The sequence below is a fragment of the Clytia hemisphaerica genome, unplaced genomic scaffold, assembly GCF_902728285.1.
Source record: "Clytia hemisphaerica strain Z4C2 unplaced genomic scaffold, Clytia hemisphaerica genome assembly, whole genome shotgun sequence".
NCBI classification, from domain to species: Eukaryota; Metazoa; Cnidaria; class Hydrozoa; order Leptothecata; family Clytiidae; genus Clytia; species Clytia hemisphaerica.
Window position 1 is genome coordinate 87,381 of NW_027103834.1, and position 25,350 is coordinate 112,730.

The 25,350-nt window shown below is 35.3% G+C and overlaps 2 protein-coding genes across 2 annotated transcripts; both read right to left on the reverse strand.

The window, feature by feature from the left end:
• Positions 1–215: 215 nt before the first annotated feature.
• On the reverse strand, positions 216–7,476 carry LOC136807003 (trans-1,2-dihydrobenzene-1,2-diol dehydrogenase-like). The gene is made up of 6 exons (XM_067063579.1): positions 7,261–7,476; positions 5,429–5,614; positions 3,662–3,833; positions 2,414–2,575; positions 1,463–1,640; positions 216–443 (listed from the first exon to the last, which is right to left on the reverse strand). Exons 1-6 carry the CDS (start codon positions 7,441–7,443, stop codon positions 305–307), a joined length of 1,020 nt encoding a protein of 339 aa, XP_066919680.1. The 5' UTR covers positions 7,444–7,476; the 3' UTR covers positions 216–304.
• Positions 7,477–7,952: 476 nt separating this feature from the next.
• On the reverse strand, positions 7,953–24,884 carry LOC136806922 (HBS1-like protein). The gene is made up of 21 exons (XM_067063490.1): positions 24,810–24,884; positions 24,560–24,625; positions 24,105–24,260; positions 23,707–23,838; positions 23,105–23,155; positions 20,734–20,869; positions 20,299–20,398; positions 19,213–19,282; positions 15,603–15,684; positions 15,229–15,312; positions 14,670–14,787; positions 14,055–14,201; positions 13,836–13,913; positions 12,383–12,500; positions 11,896–11,964; positions 11,610–11,711; positions 11,139–11,229; positions 10,466–10,574; positions 9,897–9,997; positions 9,125–9,269; positions 7,953–8,750 (listed from the first exon to the last, which is right to left on the reverse strand). The coding sequence occupies exons 1-21, from the start codon at positions 24,850–24,852 to the stop codon at positions 8,742–8,744; spliced, it is 2,007 nt and encodes a 668-aa protein (XP_066919591.1). The 5' UTR covers positions 24,853–24,884; the 3' UTR covers positions 7,953–8,741.
• Between the last annotated feature and the right edge of the window lie 466 nt (positions 24,885–25,350).

The window sequence follows — 25,350 nt, forward strand, 5'->3', positions numbered from 1 at the left end:
CCCCTTTCTAAAAATTTACTCTAAAATCACAAAAAATTATTTCCAATTGAGTCTCTGTAAAGGTTCCAAAATTACGAAGATAAAAAATCGTCTCCCTCAAAAGGTCATAAATTCTTGAAATTTTGACTTAAATTTGAAAAGTTTGCGGGAAATAGTCTCTCTAAGGGTGGCAAAAACGTCAAAAAAATGAAATTTTCAATATTCAGTCTCTCTAAGGGTCGATTTTCGAACTTTGGCTCGACATACCCGTCATCTCGCAAACCAACTACTATTCCTTGGGAATACATATAACCTCTTTCTTTCTTTATAAAGCATATGTTGAACCAATCTGCTTACGAACGTCATCTAAGTATCCCATGATCCTCCTTGATGTATCGAAAGGCATGATGGGGGATTGTTTCAATCCTTTATTCAAGCATTGTCGCACATGCTCAGCCTCATACCTAAAAAAACAGTTCGTCAAATAATTTGAAGACGCAGACTCAGAGTTTGGTACATTCAGTTGCGTCCAATGAATGTCGATTGAATATCTACCAGGTCAGAAAATTCTAGAAAAAAAAGGTTAAGTTTAGTTTTATATTAGTTACATGATCAATATCGATGGGTAATTAACAGTAGTTTGGCTGGGCGACGTCATATTGCCATTGCGTTACTATGACTTCGCCAAATTTATTAGGCCATTTTATTTCATATCTATACAGGGCGCAGACGATAATTTATAGGGGCCAATTCGAGCAGAATTTCCAAGGGGTCCAAAAAAGTGGCTTTTCATTTTTCCAGACTGATTTTAGTTCATTCACCGCCATTTTAAGGTACGAAGAAAACTTTTCCAAGGGCAATCAACACATTTCCAATAAATGGTTTTTTATTTGAAAAGGTCCAGGGGGAAATGGCCCATCGACCACATTCATTTGATCATGTGATCAAAATGTATGGGTAAAAAATATTAAAAACAACACTACAAAGTTTACCAATAGATCTTATCGGAGTTTTTAAATTTTCTAAAAAAAGCGATGCATTGTGGGATTGTTTCAGGAGTATTACAATAGAAATCTCTTAGGAATTCCTCAAGGGAATTCTATTGTAATACTCCCGAAACAATCCCACAATGCATCGCTTTTTTTAGAAAAATTAAAAACTCCGATAAGATCTATTGGTCATCAAGCTTCTAAGAGGATTATTACAATTCGACAAAAGTGAAAGCAGAAAGACGAAAAATTAAGGTCGAAGGGGTGAAAAGACTAACGTATTTTTCTATTGACGTCTATTTTTTCGTGAGTTCATTTAAAGAAACCTCAAATAATTGCATCAAAGTCTCAGAAAAACAGAGTTTTAAAAGATGTTAAAAATGTAAAATTATGTGGCTAGAAACAAATTCCCGTGCTAAAATATGTTTGTCCAACACAGTTTTGCCGCCAAAAAGAGCTGATTTTTTTAATATTTTTCCAGAACTCATTTTTACCTTAATCCGACAGAATTCGTGAAATTCATTTCCTTCTCAGTTTTCGGAAGATCATATCGAATTTCTTGCGGACCACTTCCCGTGTCTTGAACGTAACTTTCGGGACACCAAAACGGCTTTCGAATAGTCACTGATCCTTTATCGCAAATCAATGTCAGCTCATTTGGTAAATCCGCATCTGAAAATTAAAATTGAAATACAGTCGACACTCTCTTATCCGACATTTTACTATCTGCTATCTTATTGGAACTAGTTTTCGCGTTTTTCGCGGTTGTTTTTGGCAAAACCGTAAAAATTTGATCCCGCGAAATACAATTTTTTCCAATCTTATCAAAACAGTTGAAAAATCCCTAGTATAGGAAAATAAAAGAAATTTGTCCAAAAAATTAAAACCCGCGAAATGCAATTTTCCGAATTTTTTTTTCAACCACGAATATTAGTTCCCACGAAAATTGGTCGCAATAAGGTACACTCCGTTATTTAATAATATTTAAAGTCACCGTCCACAAGAAACTCTCATAAATGACGCTCAATGCTCCCTCGTTTAATGAAAATCCAATTCCACTTCAAAATTGAATTGGAGAGCTTCAACTGTACTTGATATTCACCATTAATCTTTTATACAGAAACAACTGAAAAACATCGTCAGAGTTTGATTTTTTCACTACAAAGGTCGTTAATCAGGTAAATATTCATAAGATAATGAAGTCTCCACAACTTAAACACGCATAGGAAACATAATTTTGCTCTAATAATGGAAATTTCGAGTTAAACAAACTTGTTATGTGGCACTGTAACTGAGGGTATAAAAAATTGTTCGACCTAAGGAGATATTCGAGTTATGGTGCCTCCATTGTTCCAGTGTAGTACAAAAACAATAAAGATTTTCGCCGTGTCTCAGTCGGTAAATAGAAAAAAAAAGCTCTTTTTTCAATTTAACAACAGACATACTTCCACTACACAAAAGCTGTGCGATGCGATTCCCTTCAAAAGTTGCGGATATTCCGACCGACCTATCAACGTTGGTTCCTTCGGTCACGTGACCTATAGCCTTCATTTCTTTTAATGAGAATCCTTCGAACAACATATCCATGGCTAGTAGAGTGTAAATACCTAAAGGAGAAAAAACAATGTTAAACAGCCACAAAATTTAAACCAATTTAAATAGACTGTTTTTAATTGTATTTGGAATTCGGGAACACCCGAAAAAAAGCCGGGATTCGATCGATGTCTGTTACTAAAAATAGAAACATAGCGGTCAAAATCCGCCTTTTTGCGTCCGTTAGAACATATGATGTCACCGCCTTATAAACTTTCAAACATTTCAAACATGGTCAAGCGACATCCTGTACCGAATACGAACGGGTGATTTTTAACTTGCGTGACTTTTGTGCGAACATGAGCTGGATAACAGGTTTAGTAAAACTAATGAGTATAACCTTGGTCTCCCTTTATACAGTAAGAACCATGCACTTTAGAAATTATGAGTAAAAAGTAATCTTAAGCTCATCCTAAGCACTCAAAAATAAAGAAATTAAAGGGCTATTATTATTAGATCATTCAAAAGTACACCCCTTCTCATAGACCCGGTAGAATTTTTTCAGCCAGTGGGGGTAGAAATAACAGACTGAAAGTCGATGAGGATTAAAAGTCTCTTATTTCTTATGGCTGGGGATTTAAATTCCATTGTTTTTAAATCACAAAATTCAGTGGGGATGGAAAAATTAGCATAATATTTTGCAGTGAGGATAGGTTTATTTGATTATTTCTCAGCGGGGACAAAAATTGAAGTATAATTTTCCACTGGGGACAATATTTTGGCCGATTTTTCCAGTAGGAAGGGTTCCCAGTGGGTCCGTGAGAAGGGGGTGTAAAAGCTTTAAAATTTGGAAAATAAGTAAGAACAGCCAAGGCTGAGTTAAAATTCATTGGTTCTTATACCGGGTGCACCACAAAAAAGTTTCTCTCTTTAAAAGTAATTTTCTCGAAACCTAAAAATTTTAAAAGAACCATTCCTATTTTATTGGAAAGAGGAAAAATAAACTTAAATTTTGATGGGTCATTTATTGAATTCGATTCATTAGATCAAAAGTTATGCTCAATTGAATAAAAAAGTTACTTTTGGAAAGTGCTCAAAAACGTTAAAAATCGACCTATCGAATTTTTACTTTAAATTTGGAATTTAGAAAAGGCACGTACCTATATCCATTACGACACTTCCTCCCAGTTCTTTTTTGTTAATACGTTTGATATCATTCAATAGTGCATAACCAAACGTAACAGTCATTGCTCGTGGTAAACCCAGGGCTCCATCCACTTTCAGTTTCGGTTTCAGTTCTTGATAAAGTGGAAAAAATCTGGTCCATTCTGCCTGAAACAAAAATCAACAGGAATACAATACCTGTATGAAAACTCTCAAGAATAATGAACAATTTGTATAAATGAGGAGTAAAGGTTTTCTTTTTACATAAGTGTTCCCGTTTCATATCAGACACATATTTCGTATCACTGTTGCCTATTGTTATATTGAGCTAATAACCCGGGGGGGGGTACTAAGTTTGCGAGGTGACGGGTATGTCCGAGCCGAAGATCGAAAATCGACCCTTTGAGAGACAAAATCTTGGTGATTTTGGGACCCTTTGAGAGACTTTTTCTTAAATTTTGGTCCATTTTTTCCAAATTTTGGTTTGATTTTCACCAAATTTTGGTCAAAATTTTTGGAAATCGCGACCCTTTGAGAAAGAAATTTTAGATTTTCGTGATTTTGGGACCCTTTCAGAGACTAACTTTTGAATTTGTACCCCTTTGAGAGACTTTTGAGGAATGAGAAAAGGTACCCTTATGGTTCGCACATACCCGGCACCCATTTTGCCTAAGTACCCCCCCCCCCGGGGCTAATAAGAACAAAAAATGTTTTTCATTTTCGCTTTTTGACCAATCTTGCTCCGACTCCGTGTCAATCCAATGTGAAAAAGGTTGTAAAATAAAATGAGTAAGCAAGCGATATCAGATTTCGAAAAAAATACACACCTTCAGTATAAAGAAAATATCTCTTGAACGCTTACATAGAGACCCTGTAAACTGATCTGATACAAAAAACTGGGTGTTTTTAGCCTAGAAACTCTGTTGTTCTCTTTGATCGGGGGTCGTTAAAGACCCCCCTTTTCCGCCAAAGAGATGGAAAACCAAGTAAGATGAAGAAACTTTTCGGTCAATCAAAAAATTGAATACTCAAAATGTAAATGTAGCCTTGCTTTAACGGAACATTCTACACACGATGTCATATCCATTGGGTGCGACTTTTCTAAAAAGTCCCAACATAGATGACACGGATAAAACTTGATCCAGGGTTTCTGATATAAATTGAGGATCTGATCACGCGGCTAAAGCAATTGGTTTCTGGTTTCTGATCTCATGGCGGTCATTTAAGTCAAATCCAAAAGTTAGACTCCTTCCAATAAGCCCCTTTTTAGAATTTTTTTTCGAAGGGTTGTAATTTTCGGCCCAAAAAAGCTATGAAAAATCTTAATACATATTTGAAATCAAAGATGTTTAATGTTTTATAGCGAATTCTACTAAGCTTACTTCAGCCAACTCAAATTTATCTTTCCAACGAGGGATTACTTTTAATCATCTTTTTTGCCTCAAGCTTTTTTTACATGTACGTAAAATTTTACCTAAGACCTTGAAGGGTGGGGAATTTCCCCAAGCTCAAGTAGTGTTTTAAGGCCTTATGTAGAGTTTCACGTAAGACCCTCTTAATCAACAAAAACTCTACATAATGTCGGGGAAATTCCCAAAAGACAGCCTTATGAACGATTTTCCGTAAGGTGTCAAGTAAAATTTTGCGTGCATGTGAAAAAAGCTTCAAGGGCAATGTTTAAAATATTGCAGACTGCAAATGTTTTTAACAGACTTTAGGACGTCGTGAGATTTTTGTAAAGGTGTAAAATAACATAAATATACCTCCATATAAAATAAGTTTTTCTCTTCTGCTTTCTTCAAAACTTCCTCTAATTCACGACCATTCATAGTTGCTGGTTTTTCACACAGTACCGCTTTTCCATGCTCCAAAGCTAGCAGACAAAGTTCCTTGTGTGCCGTGTTGATCGCTCCAACATAAATAACATCAACATCAGCATCCTTAGCTACCTAAAACGTGTTAAAACGTCATACTTTCAGTTAGAATATCTTGTTGAGCGGTGAAAAAGAATGCGGCTATTATATTTTGATTTTTCCAGTTAGAATATCTTGTTACTAGTTCTTGTTCTTGTTTTATCAAAGCATTTATCTTACTTCAGTATTTTTTTCTACAGTGGCCCCTGGGGGAGACAATGACTAGACTGTCTGCCTAAAAGCTTAGTTGTTATTCCATGGCCAGCCACTTTAAATATAATATATTTTTGTTATTATCTATATATTAATAGTATAACGCGTATGTCATTTTGTTTTCTGTCTGTGTGTCACTTTCGATTTCGCAAGCAATGTTTTGTTCTTTTAAAAGATGACTTTTGCTTCTTGCTCCACAAATGTGTTAAATCAGATTCGCGCCGTTTTATAAAGACTTTGTTTTGATTATGATAGATTAGACTTTTTCTTTTTTTTATTTCTTTTCTTTTGTTTTATATTTTCGAATGTAATTAACGACCTATTTGATTTAAGACATTCGAATTCTTTTCAAAACAAAAGAAAATCTTTTAAACAGAATCTGTTAAAGAAAAGAACAAATATAAAATAAAACATAACGACATAAGAATCACAACCCAGCTGGCACACAACGTTGTTTTAACGTTAAAATAACGTTATTTGGACGTTGTGAATGTCACATGGACGTTGTTTTGACGTTGTGTGCCGGCTGGGAAGACAAGTTTGTTAGAACAACAGCAACATTAAAAATACATTCAAAAGGCGGTAAAAACTAGAGTTCTTTCTTCGTAAAAAGGGACCTTTAAACATCTATGTCGATAATTATTTTGCTGTAAATCTAAGTCATTGTTGAATTTGAAAAGTTATCGAAGTTATGACGAAGCTATTTTATTAAAAGCACCATAAAATTGCTGCCTTCCGGGGGGACTATGGTTGCGAGCTGACTTTCGGCCCTGCCCCTTGGACCCTTAGCAGAATAAAGAGGAGAAGAAACAAGGGATATTGTGTGAATTTTAATTCACTTTTTGGGACTAATTTCACCAAATTTCTATCTTTCTGGTGGCAAAATGTTAAAATTTTCCTATTTTTCCGATTCTTAGTGGGACTGAATTTTGATTTTCCGATTTTTCAAACTGCCATGTTTCAAAAAAGGCACCTTTAAGGCCGGCATATACCAATACCCTTCCTTCTCTTGCCTAAGCACCCCCCGGGCTGCCTTTTTTCGACGAATCGCGTGTCATGTCTATTATTTCACTCCGCTTATCTTGACATCAAAGTTTTCCTAAACATCAAGATATACGGCAAATATAACGCGAGCGAAGCGAGAAAAAAAATCTAATTGCAGAGCCGTCTCGGACGTCGCTGGTCGCCGGTATGGTGTAATTTGGGAATGGCGCCCTTTCTGCTTTCTGATCATTTTTGCCACAACAATATTTTTCGAAATATGGTTAAAAGATACGTCACCCGGGAGGGATAGAGTCAAACTTTGAAGAGAATTCTTCCCTTTAATTTTGATTTCATCGTGTTTAAGGGGTGTTTAAGCCATCTCCCAACAACCAAAGGACTTTAAATGCGTTCAGCAAACAGCTAAACCGGCGTGCGACGCCGGGTACCGGCTAGTTTATTACTATTCTTATTACTATTATTATTACCTCAACGTAACTTCCACTACTCTTCGGAATGTGAAATTTGTCCGCAAATTCTTTAGCTTTGTCCGAATTTCGAGCACCCACGTGCTGAATCACGTGATCTTCTGTTGGTAAGGTTGTCAAGCCAACACAAAAATCGTTTGAAATTTTGCCAGCACTAAAAATACCCCATCTTAGTGGTGCCATTTTAATTTTATTTTTCTCTAAAGTTTCTTTGTTCTGTTAGCGAGTTAGAAAAAGAGATGGATGTATTAGATTTGAATGTTCAGTACAATACATTGAATGGAATTGCTATTATTACTGTTATGAATTTTCAAAATCAATAAGTTTTGTCCGTCCGCCTGTCTGTCTGTCTGTCTGTCTATATGTCTGTCTGTCAATATAAATTCAACGTGTGTAAAGTGTATCTTTAGATAATCCTCTGTACCACAAAAGGTATCTGTGAGTCAAATATAGAAAAGAAGCTATCCACTATCAACCATCGAAGTACAAATCTAAAATCACGTGAACACACAATCGTGCTAATTAAGAACTCTTTTATAAAAAACAGTGAAGCTCAAAAGCGCCAAAATATAAGGACAACTTAAAACAAAGCACAAGGGTCTGCTTTTGGCGCTTTTGAGCTTCACAATTCTAATATAAAATCTAACGTCTAACGTCCATTGAAAATCTTATTTCAAAACAAAAACAGACCGTTAGCCATCATTCAATTGATTGAATTTAATGATAAGAAAAATCTATTTATAAATAATCTATGTAAAAATTCAAACTCCTTAAAATAGAGTTCCTGTATAAAATTTCAAAAATAAAAGTACTGCATCCTTAACCGCACCAGACATAAATGGGATTTCTTGAAATTTGCAATAATAAAAAACCTTTATATCTGAAGCCATTAAAAAGTCATTATTAAACCTTTGAGAAATTGACCAACATTGCATTGACCCACTTCGATAAATTGAAATATTACCAATCATAAATTAAAGTATTTTGAAAAAATACCCCTATAAACGTAGACTAACTACTTCTAAACTGATAAACCATGATAAAAGTCATATAATATGTCTATTGATACCGACATAAAATCAGCTGTTTGGTAGTTTAGTTTTGTTCTTCTTTACAGTATTATGTGTAACAACCATCTTCATTCCTCTCAAATCATATCACCAAAGCCCATCTCTTCTCTCGTTAAACCAATAGAAGTTTTTCAAATTTGGTTAAATTTTCAACATCATTGATGAAAAAATGCGAATTGCATTTAAGGAAGAGCATTTTTTCAAAATTAAACTCTTTCCTCCGTAATGGCAGATCATACATAACCTTAACAAACCTGAAAAAATTATATACTGATATTCATAATCCGACTAACCCGATTCATCAACTACGTCTCCACAACATTACACCAAAATATTTTGATACCACCCCAAACAACGTGACAGTCATAATCAAACCATGGTGTACATCGAGACATTCCTCTTAGTGGTTCATCACTTGATCTACAAAAGAATTATCAAACGTTCAAATTACATTTGTTACAATTCTTGCGGTTAAAAAACACAAACAATATTACTAAAGGGGTATGATCATTGATAGATAAACTGACCGCTTATTGACGAATTTGGTTTCATAGTGCAGGCAGGGCTTCTTGAAAGTTATTTCCTCAAGGAGTTTTCAAGTTTTTAAGTTAGGAAAAATAAGAGTCTCTTAGGAATCACTCTCCTACCACACTCAAAAAGGGAAGAAATTGTTCATCTTTGAAGGCAGGAATATTAAGAATATTATACTTTCCTTATTATGAAAAAGTGGGAATCCTTGAAGGTTGATGTTAATTTAAAAAATTACAAGCAAATATGTGTATTATCAAACAAACCTCAGTGATGACACCAGCTGCTAAGGTTTTACCAGAGTATCTCAACATGAACCTTCCCAACACTTTATTCTCTCTGTACAACTCCACGCAAACAGGTCTGGAGAACTTCACTTCGATTATTGCATTCATCTGCTTCGTCAAACACCTATAGGGTAATATATTAGTTTGAGAGATGCGCAATGAGGCAGAACAACTCAAGAACCTTTTGTCATTAAAAAGCTTTGATAACTCTGGTAGGCAAGGATTATTTCTCAAAAATTGTCGAAAAACACGAAAGTATTCAAAAAATTATGACGCTATTTAGTAAGCTTTACATACAAATATGTCGCTTTCATATGAGTGTGGTTCATACAAGCGTGGATCTTATGTCTTTCCTGATTATGTCGACTTTCCTGATTTCAGAATTGTGTAAAAATCGGTGAACGATAAAACTAATGAGCCACGTGTTCAATAGCGCTTCGTCGTGCAAACGTCATGATTATTACTTCTCTCATTTGACCGAAATTCAATCCCACAATCCTTTTTTGTTTTAATTCAAAAGTCGTGAAAGTTATTACTTTTTCTTTGTAATTGAGTGTAATTTGCGTGCAAGCATAATTAACGCAAAGGTTGACGGGATTGAATTTCGGTCAAACAGAAAAATCAATGTCTATTTTTAGATTCGCTACGGTATGCTATTAGGTCTTACAATTGATCAGATCCATGGCGTTCACAATTCAAGGCATGGCAATTTAGAACGCCATGACCAGGCAACATTATAATTGGGACAAACCTTGGACGGCGTTGGACGATTTCACCAGTGTTTTTGTTCAATATACCAACAAGTTTGCTGATGGTAGCCGGTTCTGCAAGATTTTGGGAGTGGAATACTACCTAGAATGTGAACATTTAAGGGCTTGGTAAGTACATCTATAAGGGCGCCACCAATTGAATAGGCTTGAAGAAAACCACCAGCAGTTTTTTTTATCTCAAACAAGTTCGTTTAGTATCTTCATCCAGCTTTTAAGAGAAGAATACCATTTTGAAGCTGGTCGAGACGGATTGAAAAACCGGAGAAAACTGAATGTAAAACTCAAATAAATGAATTGGAGTCTGTCGGAGTAGCTTTTTTCTTGAACATAGGGCATTTCACGGTCGAAAGGAATCAGGTCTGATCACACCCGCATAACGGTTTCTGCTGGTTAGACGCAAAAAAAAAGATTTTGAGCAGACAGTAAGTCGTCATCAGAGCGCAGTGGTCCTGATTACCCATGATTCCTTTTGATTGTGAAATAGTATATAGAAAACAAGAAATAAAGTAGAAACTTGACGGATACTATGTAAGTTTCCATGACTACGTACCATGAATCCCTTTGTAAGCGGTATTTGAATATTGAAAATAACGATGCGGGCTGCAAGTTTCGTGGTGGTTCTCATGGGAGCGTTAACGTCACAAATGATGCTCCCAACACTTAAAAAAAAGAAATGAGATTGCAAACCTCGGCTCTAATGCGGACATCACTTCAAAATGTCTCAAAGACAAAAAAAATGAGACGTCATTTTCCTTGTAAATTCATCACCGATCCCATCAAAAGATTGATGTGTATGGGGTAAGACTTTTCTATAATTAGCTGGGAAAAGTTTTGCTCATCCTTTCCAAAATCATCGTCTTCATTATCATTGCCAAAGGCACTACTCAAGGCTGGACCTCATACAAGGAGACAAATTGTTAGTCAGACTCAAATTGCGCTGTGGAAAGAAACCGCATTGTTCCATGCGTTTAATTTTGCCAAAGAAAATCAAAATATTGCGAATATAGAATATATTATTATTATATATACACTATAAAGGTATGTTGTTACAAAACAAATGTTACCAAGTCGGAGAGATCGAGGTCAATCATCCGTTATCAGAACACTTTACAAATTAATTCCAACATCAAAGATTGCCAGGCTCCAGAGAAGAGGCAAAAAAAATCCAACCCTCAGACAGTTCGTTTTATATATCGCATGCGCATAAAGAATGTTGCACTCACGTGACATGTGCCATATCAACACCATGCATGGATGCAGTGATGTAATCACCAGCTGCAGCGAATCGAACGCCTTCGTCTCGTGTCGTTAGTCCTATCGAAGAAAAAAACAATTTATGAGGAGCAATATTATTTAACGGCGTATTTTCTGTGAAGGCCTGTTTCCATCGATCGCGCAAGTGTGTACGCTAGGCGAATGGAAACTAGGCTTGAGTGTGTCAGTTCACACTTTGTGACGTTATTTTTGACCCAAGTCTCCCAAACGTTTTTCAAGCCAGTATTTGTGCAAGGATCGATATATCTATTGATTTCAATTTTCAATACGTACGGAATTCACGCTAACACTTTTCCCTGTATAAAAAGTCTTTCAACAAAGGTATCAACAACGTTAGTCGAAGTTATAAATTAAGTGCACTAAAGCAACATTTTCATTAATCTTACGATAGTACCAATACATAAAGGTTTGACTCTCACCTTTGACCATGCCATTTTCTCCGGCTGGCATGACCATTATTCGATCGTTATTTTGAACGGAACCTGACTCCACTTTGCCAGCAATCGTGAATGATCCTTGACCTGAGTGAATGAAAAAACTCAGATTAAGACCCATGACAAAATGTACCAACAGTTTTGGATTTTAAACAGTGTTACTGGAATAGTAAATTGATCAGTTGAAAAGTTTAGATGAACAGCAAAAGTGCTCCAAAAGCTAGAAATGCTAAATGTTGACTAAAAACACATCGAACTAAGGTTGACAAACCTTTATAAACGTCGGACACGCACAACCGGAATGGTTTCTCTATTGGTCGAAGCGGTGGTGAAAATATATCTGGAATGAAAAGGAAATCTACGATGTGAACCATTTGTAGACAATAGCGAGTTTATGTATTTGCACTTTCGAGGACGGTAAACTGTCTGAAACGATTTGGAACAACCCCCAGTTTTGAACCCCAAAATCGAGGACGGTAAAAGTGATGATTTACCGTCGTCCTAAGTCATAAATAAACTTGCTATTCTATTAGCGAATACCGATATTAATACCGATAAAACTCATTTTTTCCATCCATCTTTACAACAAAATCAGTGTGAAAGAGTACTAGCCTTTCTCCCTCGTTCATCTCCTTAGTTTAATCAATCAATTAAATGGACATTGCCGAAGATTTATGTTTTTCAGAAAAAATAAAAATATACGATAGACTGTTTCTTATTTTATGAATGTATATGATTGACATAAACAACTTATATACCTATCTTTTCAACGAGCGAAGAATCTTTATACCATTCCAGTAGGGCCGGCTCTTTCGCTTTCTCTGTCAGATTTTCGCCTGATAAACCGCTGCACGGTACGTATGAAACATCACTCTCCTGATAAAAACAATAGATAAGTAAAATTGTGAGAGCCGTAGTAAGGTTCAAAATACGGAAATTATTACGAGTCGGAAGTGAGAACCACACTAATCTGGTTCAGAGTCCACATTCTGTTATTTCATAAATTTGCAGGTTCGCTTGAAGATTTGTTAAAAACATTCAAAAGATTTTCACGAGTAAAGCTAAATTCAATGAAGCAGAACAGCTTTTCGGAGTTTACAGACAGACAGACAGACAGTTTTTCTAGCTCAACTTGAAAGCAACAACGCTTCCAGTTTCGTTATGAATCAATTACTATTCATTCTAGTTCAATCAAACCAAAATCCTGTTTGGCCACAAACCCATTTATAGCAAGAAATTTCTTACAATCTAGCATGCATACACGACTAATTATTCAGTAGCAATTTTCTTATTAACATACAACGCCCATATTACTTACTGTATTATAACCGACTCCAGTCTAAAAGTCGTATCTAATTCTCACATAAAATTCGTGTAGTAGCTGATGTTGACATATTGTAATGCAGCACGATGGTTTTAGTATACAAAAATGGTCAAAAATTTAACTCATTCAGCGTCTTTTGTGTCATTTTATTCAGTCCTTTGTTTCTTGGTCTTACGTCACTTTTCTGTTCAGTCTCTTGACAATTAATTCTACGCAGTCATTTAAATTATTTTGTATAATTTTTGTCATATAATTAGTTTATTCACACTTAGGCAATTATCTAGTATTTTCAATTTTATTCAAGTACGCGTTCTTTCTCTCTCGATTTTCATGAATCATCAATCAAGCTATGAGAAGCGTTGTGTGTGGTTGCATCAATATATGGAGTTTCAGACTTAGACAGTTTTGGTCTTTCATAGATTCTTTCATAAATCAAATCAAATTCAATTCTCAACTTTTGTGCACAGTTTTTCACAGTTTTCACATACTGGCTACCTGGTATGTTGTTTTCTGCTTTTTGCCTTTGCCTCTCTGTGTTTTTCTGTTCATCAGCCTATTTGGCTCAGGTGTCTGGAATTAGATTATTTTTGATATTTTTAAATCAATTTCTTTAAGCTTAAGTTAGGTTTCATTAATTTTGGTATATTTCAAGAGATTTCTTGTGCGATTTTCATGATACTTTTAAGGTCAATTTGATCAATTTCCTCAAGATTTCTAGTCAATTTCTGTTCAATTTTCTTGTCATTTTTCTTGTCATATTTCGTCACTTAGTTTTGTCATTATTTTTAATTTTCAGTTTGAACAATCGTATTATTCACTTCAATCGAAGTTTCAAACTTTGTCAGTTTTTTTCCGTGCACAACACATATACTGTAGTATTACTTTACCTTGAAACCTGCTTGTTTCGCCATAAACACTTTCATTTTCAACACAATGGCATCATAACGTTCTTTCGACCAATTGATCTGCAAATAAAAAGTAGAAAGAATTCCTGTGTATATTTGAGGATAGTCGAGTTATGGAAGTTCGAGTTGTGGAGACTCAATCATACCAGGTAAGTCACGATACTTCGCAGAGAAGCGGCTTATACACCTGCGTTTTCTTACCGAGTCCATTTTATTAACCGCTACAATCAGTTGACCGACGCCGAGTGAACGCGCCAAGATCGCGTGTTCTCTTGTTTGACCGCCAGCATCGAAACCTGCTTCGAATTCACCGGGACGTGAATCGACTACGAGAATTGCGACGTCTGCCTGTAAAAGTAATCAGATAAGAAAAATAAATAATGATTGAAATAAAATAACAATAGAGCTTTTCATAAATTACGTCACGAACAGCACTTGCCTCGTTTTGAAATTATTGCCATGGTGATTAACTCCCAGCAGATTTTACTAAAATTACTTCATAAAAAAAATCATTTAAGGTCTCAAGGGACATAATCATCATGGTAATTGTTTGAATACGAGGCAAGTGATGTTCGTGACGTAATTTATGAAAAGGTCTATTAGTTAACGATGTTAACAAAGAATCCTCTGAATTTTCAAGGGAAGAACTAAAGAATCCTAACAACCTTTGCAAGAAAGTGATAAAGAGAAAGCTAAAAAATAGAGTCTATTCACTATGGAGGCTTTGGCTCTGTTAAACCTCATGACCGCTATTGATTTTTTAGAGCTCTTAGGCTAAAAATTTAAGAAAAACAAAGAGGGCGTTAATTCATTTACCTGGGCGGTACCCTGTATCATGTTGGGTATAAAATCACGATGTCCAGGAGCATCAAGGAGAGTGACCAGTTTTGTTTTCGTTTCAAACATCGTCATCGCTACATCCATTGTTATACCCCTAGTAAAAAATTCGACATTATTAGAAAACTAATCCGATACACTCTTCCCAAAAAGCGTCAATTCTGAGATAAAAGCCTAAACACTCAAGAAAACTGGTAGATCGCCATCAAACTGAGATTAGCAGATATACATTTTCTCGCAAAAACTGCCTGCCTTTGGCAGGGTGGCTTAGTCAATAGAGTATTCGCCTTGCAATGTAAGGATTGTGCTGTCGAACCCTGGTAGCTTAGATTGTACAATCTAATCTGGACAGTAGGTACTTGGAGTTGATAATAGGTGTGACGCTCCATTTCAGCATTGAATCTCCTAGGATTAGCACACATAGAAAAGGGGATAACAGACTCTCTCACACCCGGCTCCGCCGACAGCCAGCAGATTAATTGACTTACTTACGAAATCTGATCATGTCTAATAATGACGTTGAAGAGGAGGAGCATACCTTGTTCTTTCTTCTTCAGTTTCGTCGAGGACCCAAGCGAACGCGAACGATCCCTTCCCTGATTTCTTCGATTCCATTTCATTCCTAGTAAACAAAAAAGAGTGATTACACCTTCAATCATGAAATTAAAAAACACATTAAAAAGCACTGTTCAGAGCAAAGTTTTTACGTCCAACGGAAATCCGCTTAATTTTGAGACGTAAAAGGAAGGGGGTTCGCATCCCTTGTAACAAACTGAATCAGAAAAGATGCTGGCAGCCTAGAAAGAGTCTCCAGCCTAGAAATTTGACTCATTCAGTACTTCACTGAAACGGAGATCCTTAAATCCTAGAATAATGGATTATATTGACAGAATAATGATATTTTTTGCTTACTTGTGCATGGCACGTTTTGAGACATTTCCAAGATTGAATAGTAGATGACCCATCAATGTTGATTTCCCTGCATCCACATGACCTGTCGACAAAAAGATGAACAGAAATGGATATAGTCTAAGGCATGAGTCTAAAGAATGAGCAGAAAATAATCGAAGGGAACCGGAGTCTATACAAGCTGATGTTATCCCGTAACAATTATCGTATTATCTTATAACACCTATGTTACTAAATTGCAAGGATTATATACGACTCCAAGGGATGTGTAACTATGAAACGTTAAGCAATGTATTTATAGAAGAGATGAAGTTATTTTAAATTAAGTTGGATGTATAACAAAAAAATTCCTTTTAGTATCATATAGTTTGGAAGGACATGTCTGAACAACAAACAAAGAATGATGAACAAAAAAATGATGAACAAAAAAATGATGAACGAAAATTTGCTGTGTATGAACTGAAGTCTATTTTGGCTGTGATTGAAGAGGTCGCTTCGATATGGGAAAAGCAAGCAATGCAGGGTGAATAGTGACGTAATTGATTAGTGACATGAAAATTGACGTCACGACATTAACCGACAAAATGAACGACTTCAAAACAAAAATTCCGAAGAAAAAAAACATACCATGCCATAAACAGGTAGCCAGTACCTTCCCACAAACCAAATTTTTTCTTTGTTTTATGGTCAGTTACACTTTGAAGCGTTTGTCGAAAGTTATCGCACTGTGGTGGAGGGTGACGTCGATCCCGTGCGGAGTGCATAAGGGCGGGAAAACACGGAACTCGAAAATAAAGACTGGAACGGACAATCGAATAGGTAGGAGAGGATGTGCGTTGATGTTCAATCTAGTCTCAATTTTTTAGTTCCGTGCATTAAAATCAAAACAAAAGAATCCTCGGGATCGGGATGGAGTTTGGTGAGCTGAAAATGTTTTTTTTTGAAATTATTTTGATACAAAAATGTTACTATAGAAGCAAAAAAGTTTCCAAAAGTCTTCAAGCAGCTCCAATTAATGGTATTGTCAACAGGCTCTTAATTTAGAAAGGTAATGAGATAATCCCACTTCTTCAAAAGGTTTTCTTCCTTGTAGAGAAAAGCAACCAAAATCAAATAAAAGAAACAACACTAGCCATAGCCAGTTTTTGAAACAGGGATGTAAAATAAAAAATAATGAGGATTCCAAGACTATCATTTGATGGAAATGAGTCGATCTCGTGCAATCTCAGGATTAAGAGGTACAAATAATAGAAATATATCATTAATGTATTTACCAAATAATTTAGCAAAGTTCTAAAAAGTTGTAATAAAACTATGTCAATGACTATAACATCTTAAAAATATAAATTTATAGGAAAGTTAGATAAAACTAATAAAATTTAGGTAGATTCCTCTCACAATTCGAAGCAAAACCTCCACATTTTACTGGCTTATACTATCTAGTTTCCAAAGTTGAGAAATTCAAATCTAAAATCTGCTCGAGATCTCAAAAAATTAATTAGTAGTTTTAACTCTGATTATACAGGACCAAACTCTTCACATTAAAATGTAAAAATTCTAGAATAATATCATAAAAATAGTGTCAAGTTTTGGCAATTGTCCAGAATTGTCTAGACTTGTCTATGTCACTGGTGAAGACAGCTGTGAAGAAAGTTTTTCATTTCCATTCCCAGCAAACTTTCGAATCGAATACAATCAAATTTCACCTTACTTTCAATCATATGTCAATTTACTTTCCACCATTTTATTAATGGAATATTTTCAAACTAGCGAACAGATAGAGACCACATCGAACAGCCAATAAAAACAATAACAAACAAACAGTTCTTCTTTCCACTGGAATAGGCCAGGAATAAACAAAATAAATTCTTCCAGGTTTCATGCCCGCCATCCCAAAGCATACAAAAAGTACAAGTTCGTCTTCAATCATCATTGGATTGCAGCACTTATGGTTCTAGGTAGGATATGATCTAATCTGATTTGATAATTTTCATTCTCAATGTTTACAGTCTCTGGGATTCTTCAATCCTGTTATGGAAATAACCCAACAACTCTGCTGCTGTTGATGCAAAAAACCAAAAAAAAGGATTTCCATCTTCTTTTCTCCTCCATCCACTGATACTGTTTCTTTTTCGTTCGGTTTCAACTTTTCAAAACAAATGATTTTTTGGTTCTCTCTCAAAAAAATTTCAAAATTCGAATCACAAAATTCGAATTGCAAAATTCGAAAGTTCGAAAATCTATTTGAACTTTACCGATCGAAGCAATGCAGCGACTTCTTAAAAAACGAAAAAAGCACACGCGATGGAGTGCAGCTTGTCCAAAGTCACGGCAAAATGAGCTGCGCCGAAGAGAAAAGCTTGGACGGACTTTCCCGTCCAAGAACATTCGATTCCACGGCAAAAATTAACAGACGTTAAATCGCGATAAAAAAGCGGTTTTCGTCTAACAGGCTAATAAACAGGTGGCAGAGAAGAAATAGAATGGACGAGAAAAATAACGGCGTCACCCTCACCGAACAGCAAAAAGCCGACGATTATTTTACGTTGCCGGGCGTCAATCGGCCGATTAACCCAACCGACCCACTCAACTTACGGGAAGTTCATTTTGTAGAGAAAGCACTTTGGAAATTAGAGGAGACGAAGAAAAGGCAAAGGAGCAATGACGACGAAGATGGGAAATCATGTCACAATAAACTGATGCGAGGACAGAGTAATGAGAGTCTGAGTCGAGTACCGAGGGGTATTTATACTTCATATGCAGATGCAGTGAGAGGAAACACATATTGGAATGGAAATAACTATCAGCAATATCAAACAGGTAAAAAACCTTTTAGTGGAACTGAACCATCTCTGCATTAGCAAGATCTGGCAAGATTAGAATTATGTGTGACTGGCGTAACAGGAGGAAACAGCTCACTCCTTTTTGTGAAATGAATATAGGCTGACTCGGCAAAATCCAGTTAGGCACTATATCAACCAAATCTCAAGCTTCAACAAAATGTCAAGTAACTAACTGACATAATGTTAACCAACGAAATAAAAACAAATACAAATTATGCGCAGGACTAAATTCATCTTGATGTACACTACATTCAAAGGGTGGGATAAAATTGTATGTAGTTTTTGATCGAGCGGTTATCTTACCCATCTTGTTTTGGGCAGGTTTTTTAAGAAGCAATTTAAACAGAGAAAATATCATGAAATCATCTTGCGCACTCTCCCCTCTTATTTTATACAAATTTCCTTCCACTAGAAGAGTGCATCTAATTTTCGACATCCCTCTAAAGAGTATTTGTCAAGTTAGAACGCTACTATGGGTAGGCTGCACGCATCCCCTCTGATATGTTTTACCAGGGGTAACCTGTTTCAATTTTCTTAAAAAGGTTTTGAAATCCCATGATTGTACTAGCCATTCAAATTCTTAATTCAAATTTAATGAAATTTTAAGATATCTCAAGCTAATCAAGTTTTTAAGATTCAAAAACACAAAGACGGGGGTAACTCTCGTAGGGAATTTGAAACACGATACGCATCCTGTATATCAAAACATATCAGAGGGGATGCGTGAACCCTACTACTGCAGACGGAGTTGGTTTATTTATTGAACTTACCGATGACAACAAGATTGATGAGTTCTTTCCCAGATTGTCGTTTCTTCAACTCACTTGGTATATCAATCACCTGGTGAAAGAAAAACGATCAAAATATTAATCTAATATAGCACAACCGATATGCATGCAAGCCTCAGGAGACTGGGTTCAAATTTACCAGGAAGGATTTACGTCAAATGTTTAAAAGTTGAAAAGTTCTTACGCCCCTTTCTCATAAACTTGGCTCAGTTCCTTTTGTTGCGTTTAGAGTGGATAAATGTATAAAGAGAAGGCTAGATAAACAGTGTGAACATGATTAGTGTTCAGGGTACATCGTGGGAGTGTTTCAAAAGGGCACAAAATTGATGTGCAATGGTCCCTGGTCGGTGCCTGATTTAACACCACGTGGTTGCCGCTCACCTATTTTTTCTTTACTTGGTGATTCATTTCGTTCGAATATTAATTAAAACAAGACATACAGTGAATTCGAAACCCGTGTGACAAATCGAATCTTTTCTTTTTATTTTGTAGCACACCTACCTAACCGACTGTCTATGACGGAGAAACCTTATTGGTACGACATGCCTTGCACCAATTACTATTGAGCCATTCTAGCCAAAAAGAAGAACCAACATTTGCATAACACGCCAAATGATTTTTTTAATCTATTATATCCACATTTATATTATAAATCATAAATAGTATGAAAAGGAACGACTATCTTATAAATTTTTACATATTCTTTATATCAATCTCGAGATAATCTTATATTATAACACCCCCTTCTCACAAACCCACTGGGAACTCTTCCCACTGGGAAAAAATGGCCGAAATATTGTCCCCGGTGGAAATTATACTCCAATTTTTGTCCCCACTGAAGATAATCAAACCAATCCTTGAAAACAAAAGCATTTAAATCCCGGTCATAAAAAGCATGGGAATATTAATCCCCATCGAGTTTCACTCCATTATTTTTACCCCAACTGGATGAAAAAATTCTACTGGGTCTGCGAGAAGGGGGTGTATTATACAACATTTTTAGTAAAATCAAAAGGGCGATAATATTCAAAACAATAACAGAATGGGGGGCATTGAACAAAACAATACCTCTCTAGATTTGGATGCTTTTGGAGTTCGATTGATACTGTCATCTAGTAAGCTTTCTCTGCTTTGTGCTCGACTTGTATCAGTCTTTGGCGTACTTGCACTAGATGCGACAGATACTTTTTGTTATGAAAAAGTTTTAAATACAAGTTAGGTTCAATCTAAAGTATTGATCTTTAAAGGAAACCCTTACACCGTTATAAAACCAGGGGATGCATGAACAAACAATCAATAATTTTGAATCATTTGAAAATATCTTCGATCTCTGTTTGTATATATACATTTTAAATAAAAGAAAACATGTAAAAAGTAAAGACGTTTAATTAGGGTGATAAAACAGAAAACAACATGGCAGACTTTAAATCTGGACACGATTTCACGGGAAATCTGTAGACATTTAGCCTATCTGGTGTGTAAAGGATATTTTGTAGTAATTACCCAGATGACGGTTTACTAGAACTGGCTGATTCGCTTTGTTTTGATTCCAGGAATTGTGGTTTGGAGGGTTGTTGTGTTGATGAAGGAGGTTTCGGTGAATCTCTGGTGTTGATCACAATATTATTGCCAAAGAACTCTGAAGATAAATATATGCAAGAAAGTAGGACATCAGAAAACCGTTTTGATAGCGATATTTTGAAAAAATAGAGGGAATAATAAAGATATATTTTTGATACGGAAATCTACATGTATCTGCTGTTAAAACGTTATGGTTATAGACAATGCACTTTATTGTGAAATTAAGTTTTAGGGATAGCCAGAACATTCAAAATACTCATAATATCTATAAAATTTGGAGATTGGCAACTATATTCATTTTACATACTTGCTTAAAATCATTAAAAGTAAAATCATAAAAAATGATTAAAAATAATAATAAATTTCAAAACATTTAATTACACATCATGAAAAACGAAATATTTTTGTTCAGAGAGTCCCTAAGTGTTCTCAGAATTACAGCCTGAAATTGGAACACTACTAATACCTTTTTGAAGTGATTTTTAGCTAGGGAAAGTTTTATAGCTTTACAATTTTCAAGGTTACCAAAAGAAATATACAGTTGACGCTCTCTAATTCAACAGTCTACTATTCGATAGGCTCCCTTATTCGATGAAATTTAAAGTCCCCGTCAACGAAAAAACTCTCATAAACGACGCTCCCTTATTCGATAAGCTCCCTTATTCGATGAAAATCTAATTCCGCTTGAAGATCGAATTAGAGAGCGTCAACTGTACATAAAAATTTCGATTCAACCAATGAAACTCCGCTTTCTTCGAAAGTTTGAAAATAAAAGTTAACAATGGTATATCTTTACAACATGGATGTATGAAAAAAAATTGTCTGATAAATAAATTAAATAATTTGACCGACTTCTTCAAAATGCAATAAAGATTGCTTTTCATGCTTTTGGTAACTAAAAATTCAGCTAAAGGTAAAATTAAAGGTTAAAGTTCAAATTCAGTCAAAAATCATTCCTATAAAAAATGGACTCTTTTATCACTGAAATAGTGAATTCTATTCTTTGCAATGCATAATAAATTTAAATTTTGAAAAAAAATCCACTTGTGCCAGACCATGATATTATTTCATACTGTCTCGTTCAAAAGCTTTGTCCTGAATATTTTTAATGACGTCATCAGGTGATGGTTCCGTAAAATTGTAAAATTTGGCCAGTAAGTCTTTTCCACTTATCATATCCTCTGTGTACAAAATACACATGTTAACAGTTGTTTGCTTAAGTGATTTCTGCTTCTTACCATAAACCGATTGCTTCTGAGAATTTAAACTTGACAGCTTCCTATATTGGGCACCTACGATTTTCCCAAAACTTGAAGGTCGATTCATATACGTAGATTCTTTAAGAACATATTGTGGACTATTGTTCAACTCTGGTGATTTACTTCTCACAGTATTTGTAGTTCTCTTATGCATAGTAGCCAGATCTGAAAGGTTGACACCCTCGACTGATTTTATTAGTGGTGAAATGTTAATGCTAGGTTCATTATTTATGTTGACTGTTCTTAGTAAAGAGGATAAGTCAGGAATATTGGTTGAGTTTTCGTCTTTTTTGGTTGCCGAGGTTGATTCGTATTGACCGTTTTTCAAAATGTCTGTTAAGCTTGGTAAAGTGCTTGACTGTTTTTTTGTACTGGAGGTTTGATTCAGTAATGAACTGAGGGACGGAAGCGAGCTATTTGAGTTGCTTTTGCTGTGCTGTTGAGATGTTCCATGCTGTCCTTGTTTCATCAATTCAGAAAGTGACGGCAAAGCACTGCTACTAGATTTTGATTCACCCTTAAGCGGGTTAAGTTTGTTATGGCCCATTTGTGTACTATTTCCTGCGATAGCAGTGGGACTGGATAACAGTTCAGCTAAAGAGGGTTGATGTTTTGGTGAGCCGAATGTTAGTGTTGATCCTCTACCTTCATTATTTATGGTATTTCTACTTGGTGAGGTTGCCAGGAGATCTGCCAATGATGAAGATGCTTGAGAAGCATTGTTCTCTTGTTGTGATTGCAAGAGGTCTGTTAATGATGGTAACTTTGACATTTGTTCTGGTCAATATTCTCAAGAAAACTGCGAAGCAGAGTCTAAAATTGATAAAGCTAAGCAACCAAGCCTCGCAGAATCATACATCAAATTTGCTAAAGTATGCAACTTTTCCTTTTCATTTTTTCTAGATTGATTTAATAGAAAGATTAATGATGAGGGGCATGAATAAATTGAAAATCTTAAAATCTCAAAATGGGTTTGGCATATGCTGTAAGGATTTTCAATTGTTTGGTTTATCAAAGATTATTAAAAGTCCTACCAGGTTTACGTGGAGTTGGCACTGCACTAGCACTTGCGCTTGCACTTGTATCTAAACAAAGAAAATAGACCTTGATTATAATATTGAAACATAATATGCAGACTTCGGTTAAGTTTACTCTTAGGTACAAATTAAAGCCCCCTTTTTTGTTAAATTTTAAATTTTTCCAAACCCCAGACCTTATTAGGAAAATATTTTCAGCTACCAAAGAAGAGTACCTTTTTGCTCTAAATAGCCTGGTTTTATAGTTTATAATCACCTTATTTAGGGGATATTTAGAGGTATATAATTCTCTATCCCCCCAGCATTTACATTCCCCTGTTTATTCAAATTTGAAAATTTCTCCAACCACCGATTTATTAGGCACCTAAGAATACTCTCACATACTAGGGGTATAGTTACACTAAGAAAATAAGTTTTAGGGCTTAATTTTGAACGTCAACAAGTGGTAAATTGCGTTTTGATTTACTGTCGGTTGTTTATTGTAATGGATGAAAGTAAACTGACAGCTAACAAGCCTTCATACAAAGAGGCTGATTAACTTTGCTTGACGTTCATAAGAAAATGTTTACATAAATTACTTATGCCAAATTTAAGTTTACTTTTATTGATTAGAGCATCCACTGCTGCTTCAACGTTGTAATTGCTTGTCATCACAGCGTTCACCATTTCTCTTTCGTGATATGAATCACCAAAAATATCCTCAATCTTCTCTATACATGTCTGAAGTTTCTCTGAGGATAAAAAAGAAAATATTGGAAAAACTCACAACTTGTAGCCAAATCAAAAGAATAAATACTAGATGCATGCCACTGAAGTTATTGAACACAAATGACTAAAGGTAATTATTACCTAACACAATTTGACCCAGCCAAATCCAGATATTATGCTACTAGGAGAAAAAATTGAAGCTGTATAGTCTTTGAATAGAAAATATCCTAACACCTGCACTTAATACCGTGAAGTCAATAAATAAGCCCTCACAAAATTGGAGACATACCTTGAGTAGCAGGATCAAGCTGAGGTCTTCTGTATTCTTCTTCTTCTGCAAAATCTTCCTCTTCGTTTTCTTCATCTTTTTCATCAATTTTGGTATCTTGTTCAATAAATGAAGACAAAGTGTGTCCTTTGTCGCGTCGGAACATAAATTCTGCCTCTATAGTGTTCGATCAAATAATAAAGGTACATTTTTATCTAATCAGTTACCACAAAATGAGTTTAAATTCTAGATGGAAAATCAACTTTAAAAACTCTATCTGTGAACAATAATTTTCCATAAGTTTGTAAGGATATCAAATAATAATTCATGCTAATAATACAAAATGTTCATACCATAAGTTTCATAATTTGCCATTATTAAGCTGAAGGCCATCAAGCAATTTAAAAAGTTATAGTAAGAATGATAAATGTTGTGTAAGATGTAAATGCAATGTGATAGGTAAACATTACTCGTACCTGTGGATGGCGAAACACAAAAGTCAGTTTCTTCTAATGATCGTCCGTAAAAATCATCATACATTTCTAGACAGGGATGAAAAAATAGCATTTATTTTCTTTATGATTACCTCATTTCAAGGAGAGTGTACTTGAAACTAAATCTTATGGATGTTTATAACTTGAGTTTTATGACAAAGATGGAATATTCTGAAATTTATAACAAAAAAAAGAACAAGAAAATAAAGAACATTTATGAAGAATTTTTTACCATCATCAAGGTCCAGATTCCTGACATTTCTGTGACGAGCCATTTTTATTTTTATTATTTCTTTTACTTGATAACTAAAACATAAATAGTTCAGATTAGATTTAAGTGTAGGTGATTTTGTCTCAAAGTTTCAATGAATGTTTGAAAGCTATTGTTTATAGGCCCTGTAAAAACTAAATAAGTGCCACAAATTTAAAGAGCCATCATAGTGCAAAGGTAGAGCATTCGGTATGGTTTTAAATCCCTTGTTGAATCCCTGCAATTAAAGGACCAAGAGGGAAAGTGGGCCAACTCAGGGAGAAAGAGTGTTGCCCTTCCCTACCTTTGCTAGATAGCTACAGCAAGAGAGGGGTCATCTGGTTGCCTCTGACTAATGTCACAGACTTACTTTTGAAAAAGGTTCTCTCAAGGTAATTATACCTAAAGAACTGAATGCAACATTTCGGCAGTTTCAGATTTTAAAGCTTCTATCCTTTCCTAAGGTTTTCAGACAGACAGATTGTCAAATAGGCACACAGAAAATCTCAGATTTCGCAATTTG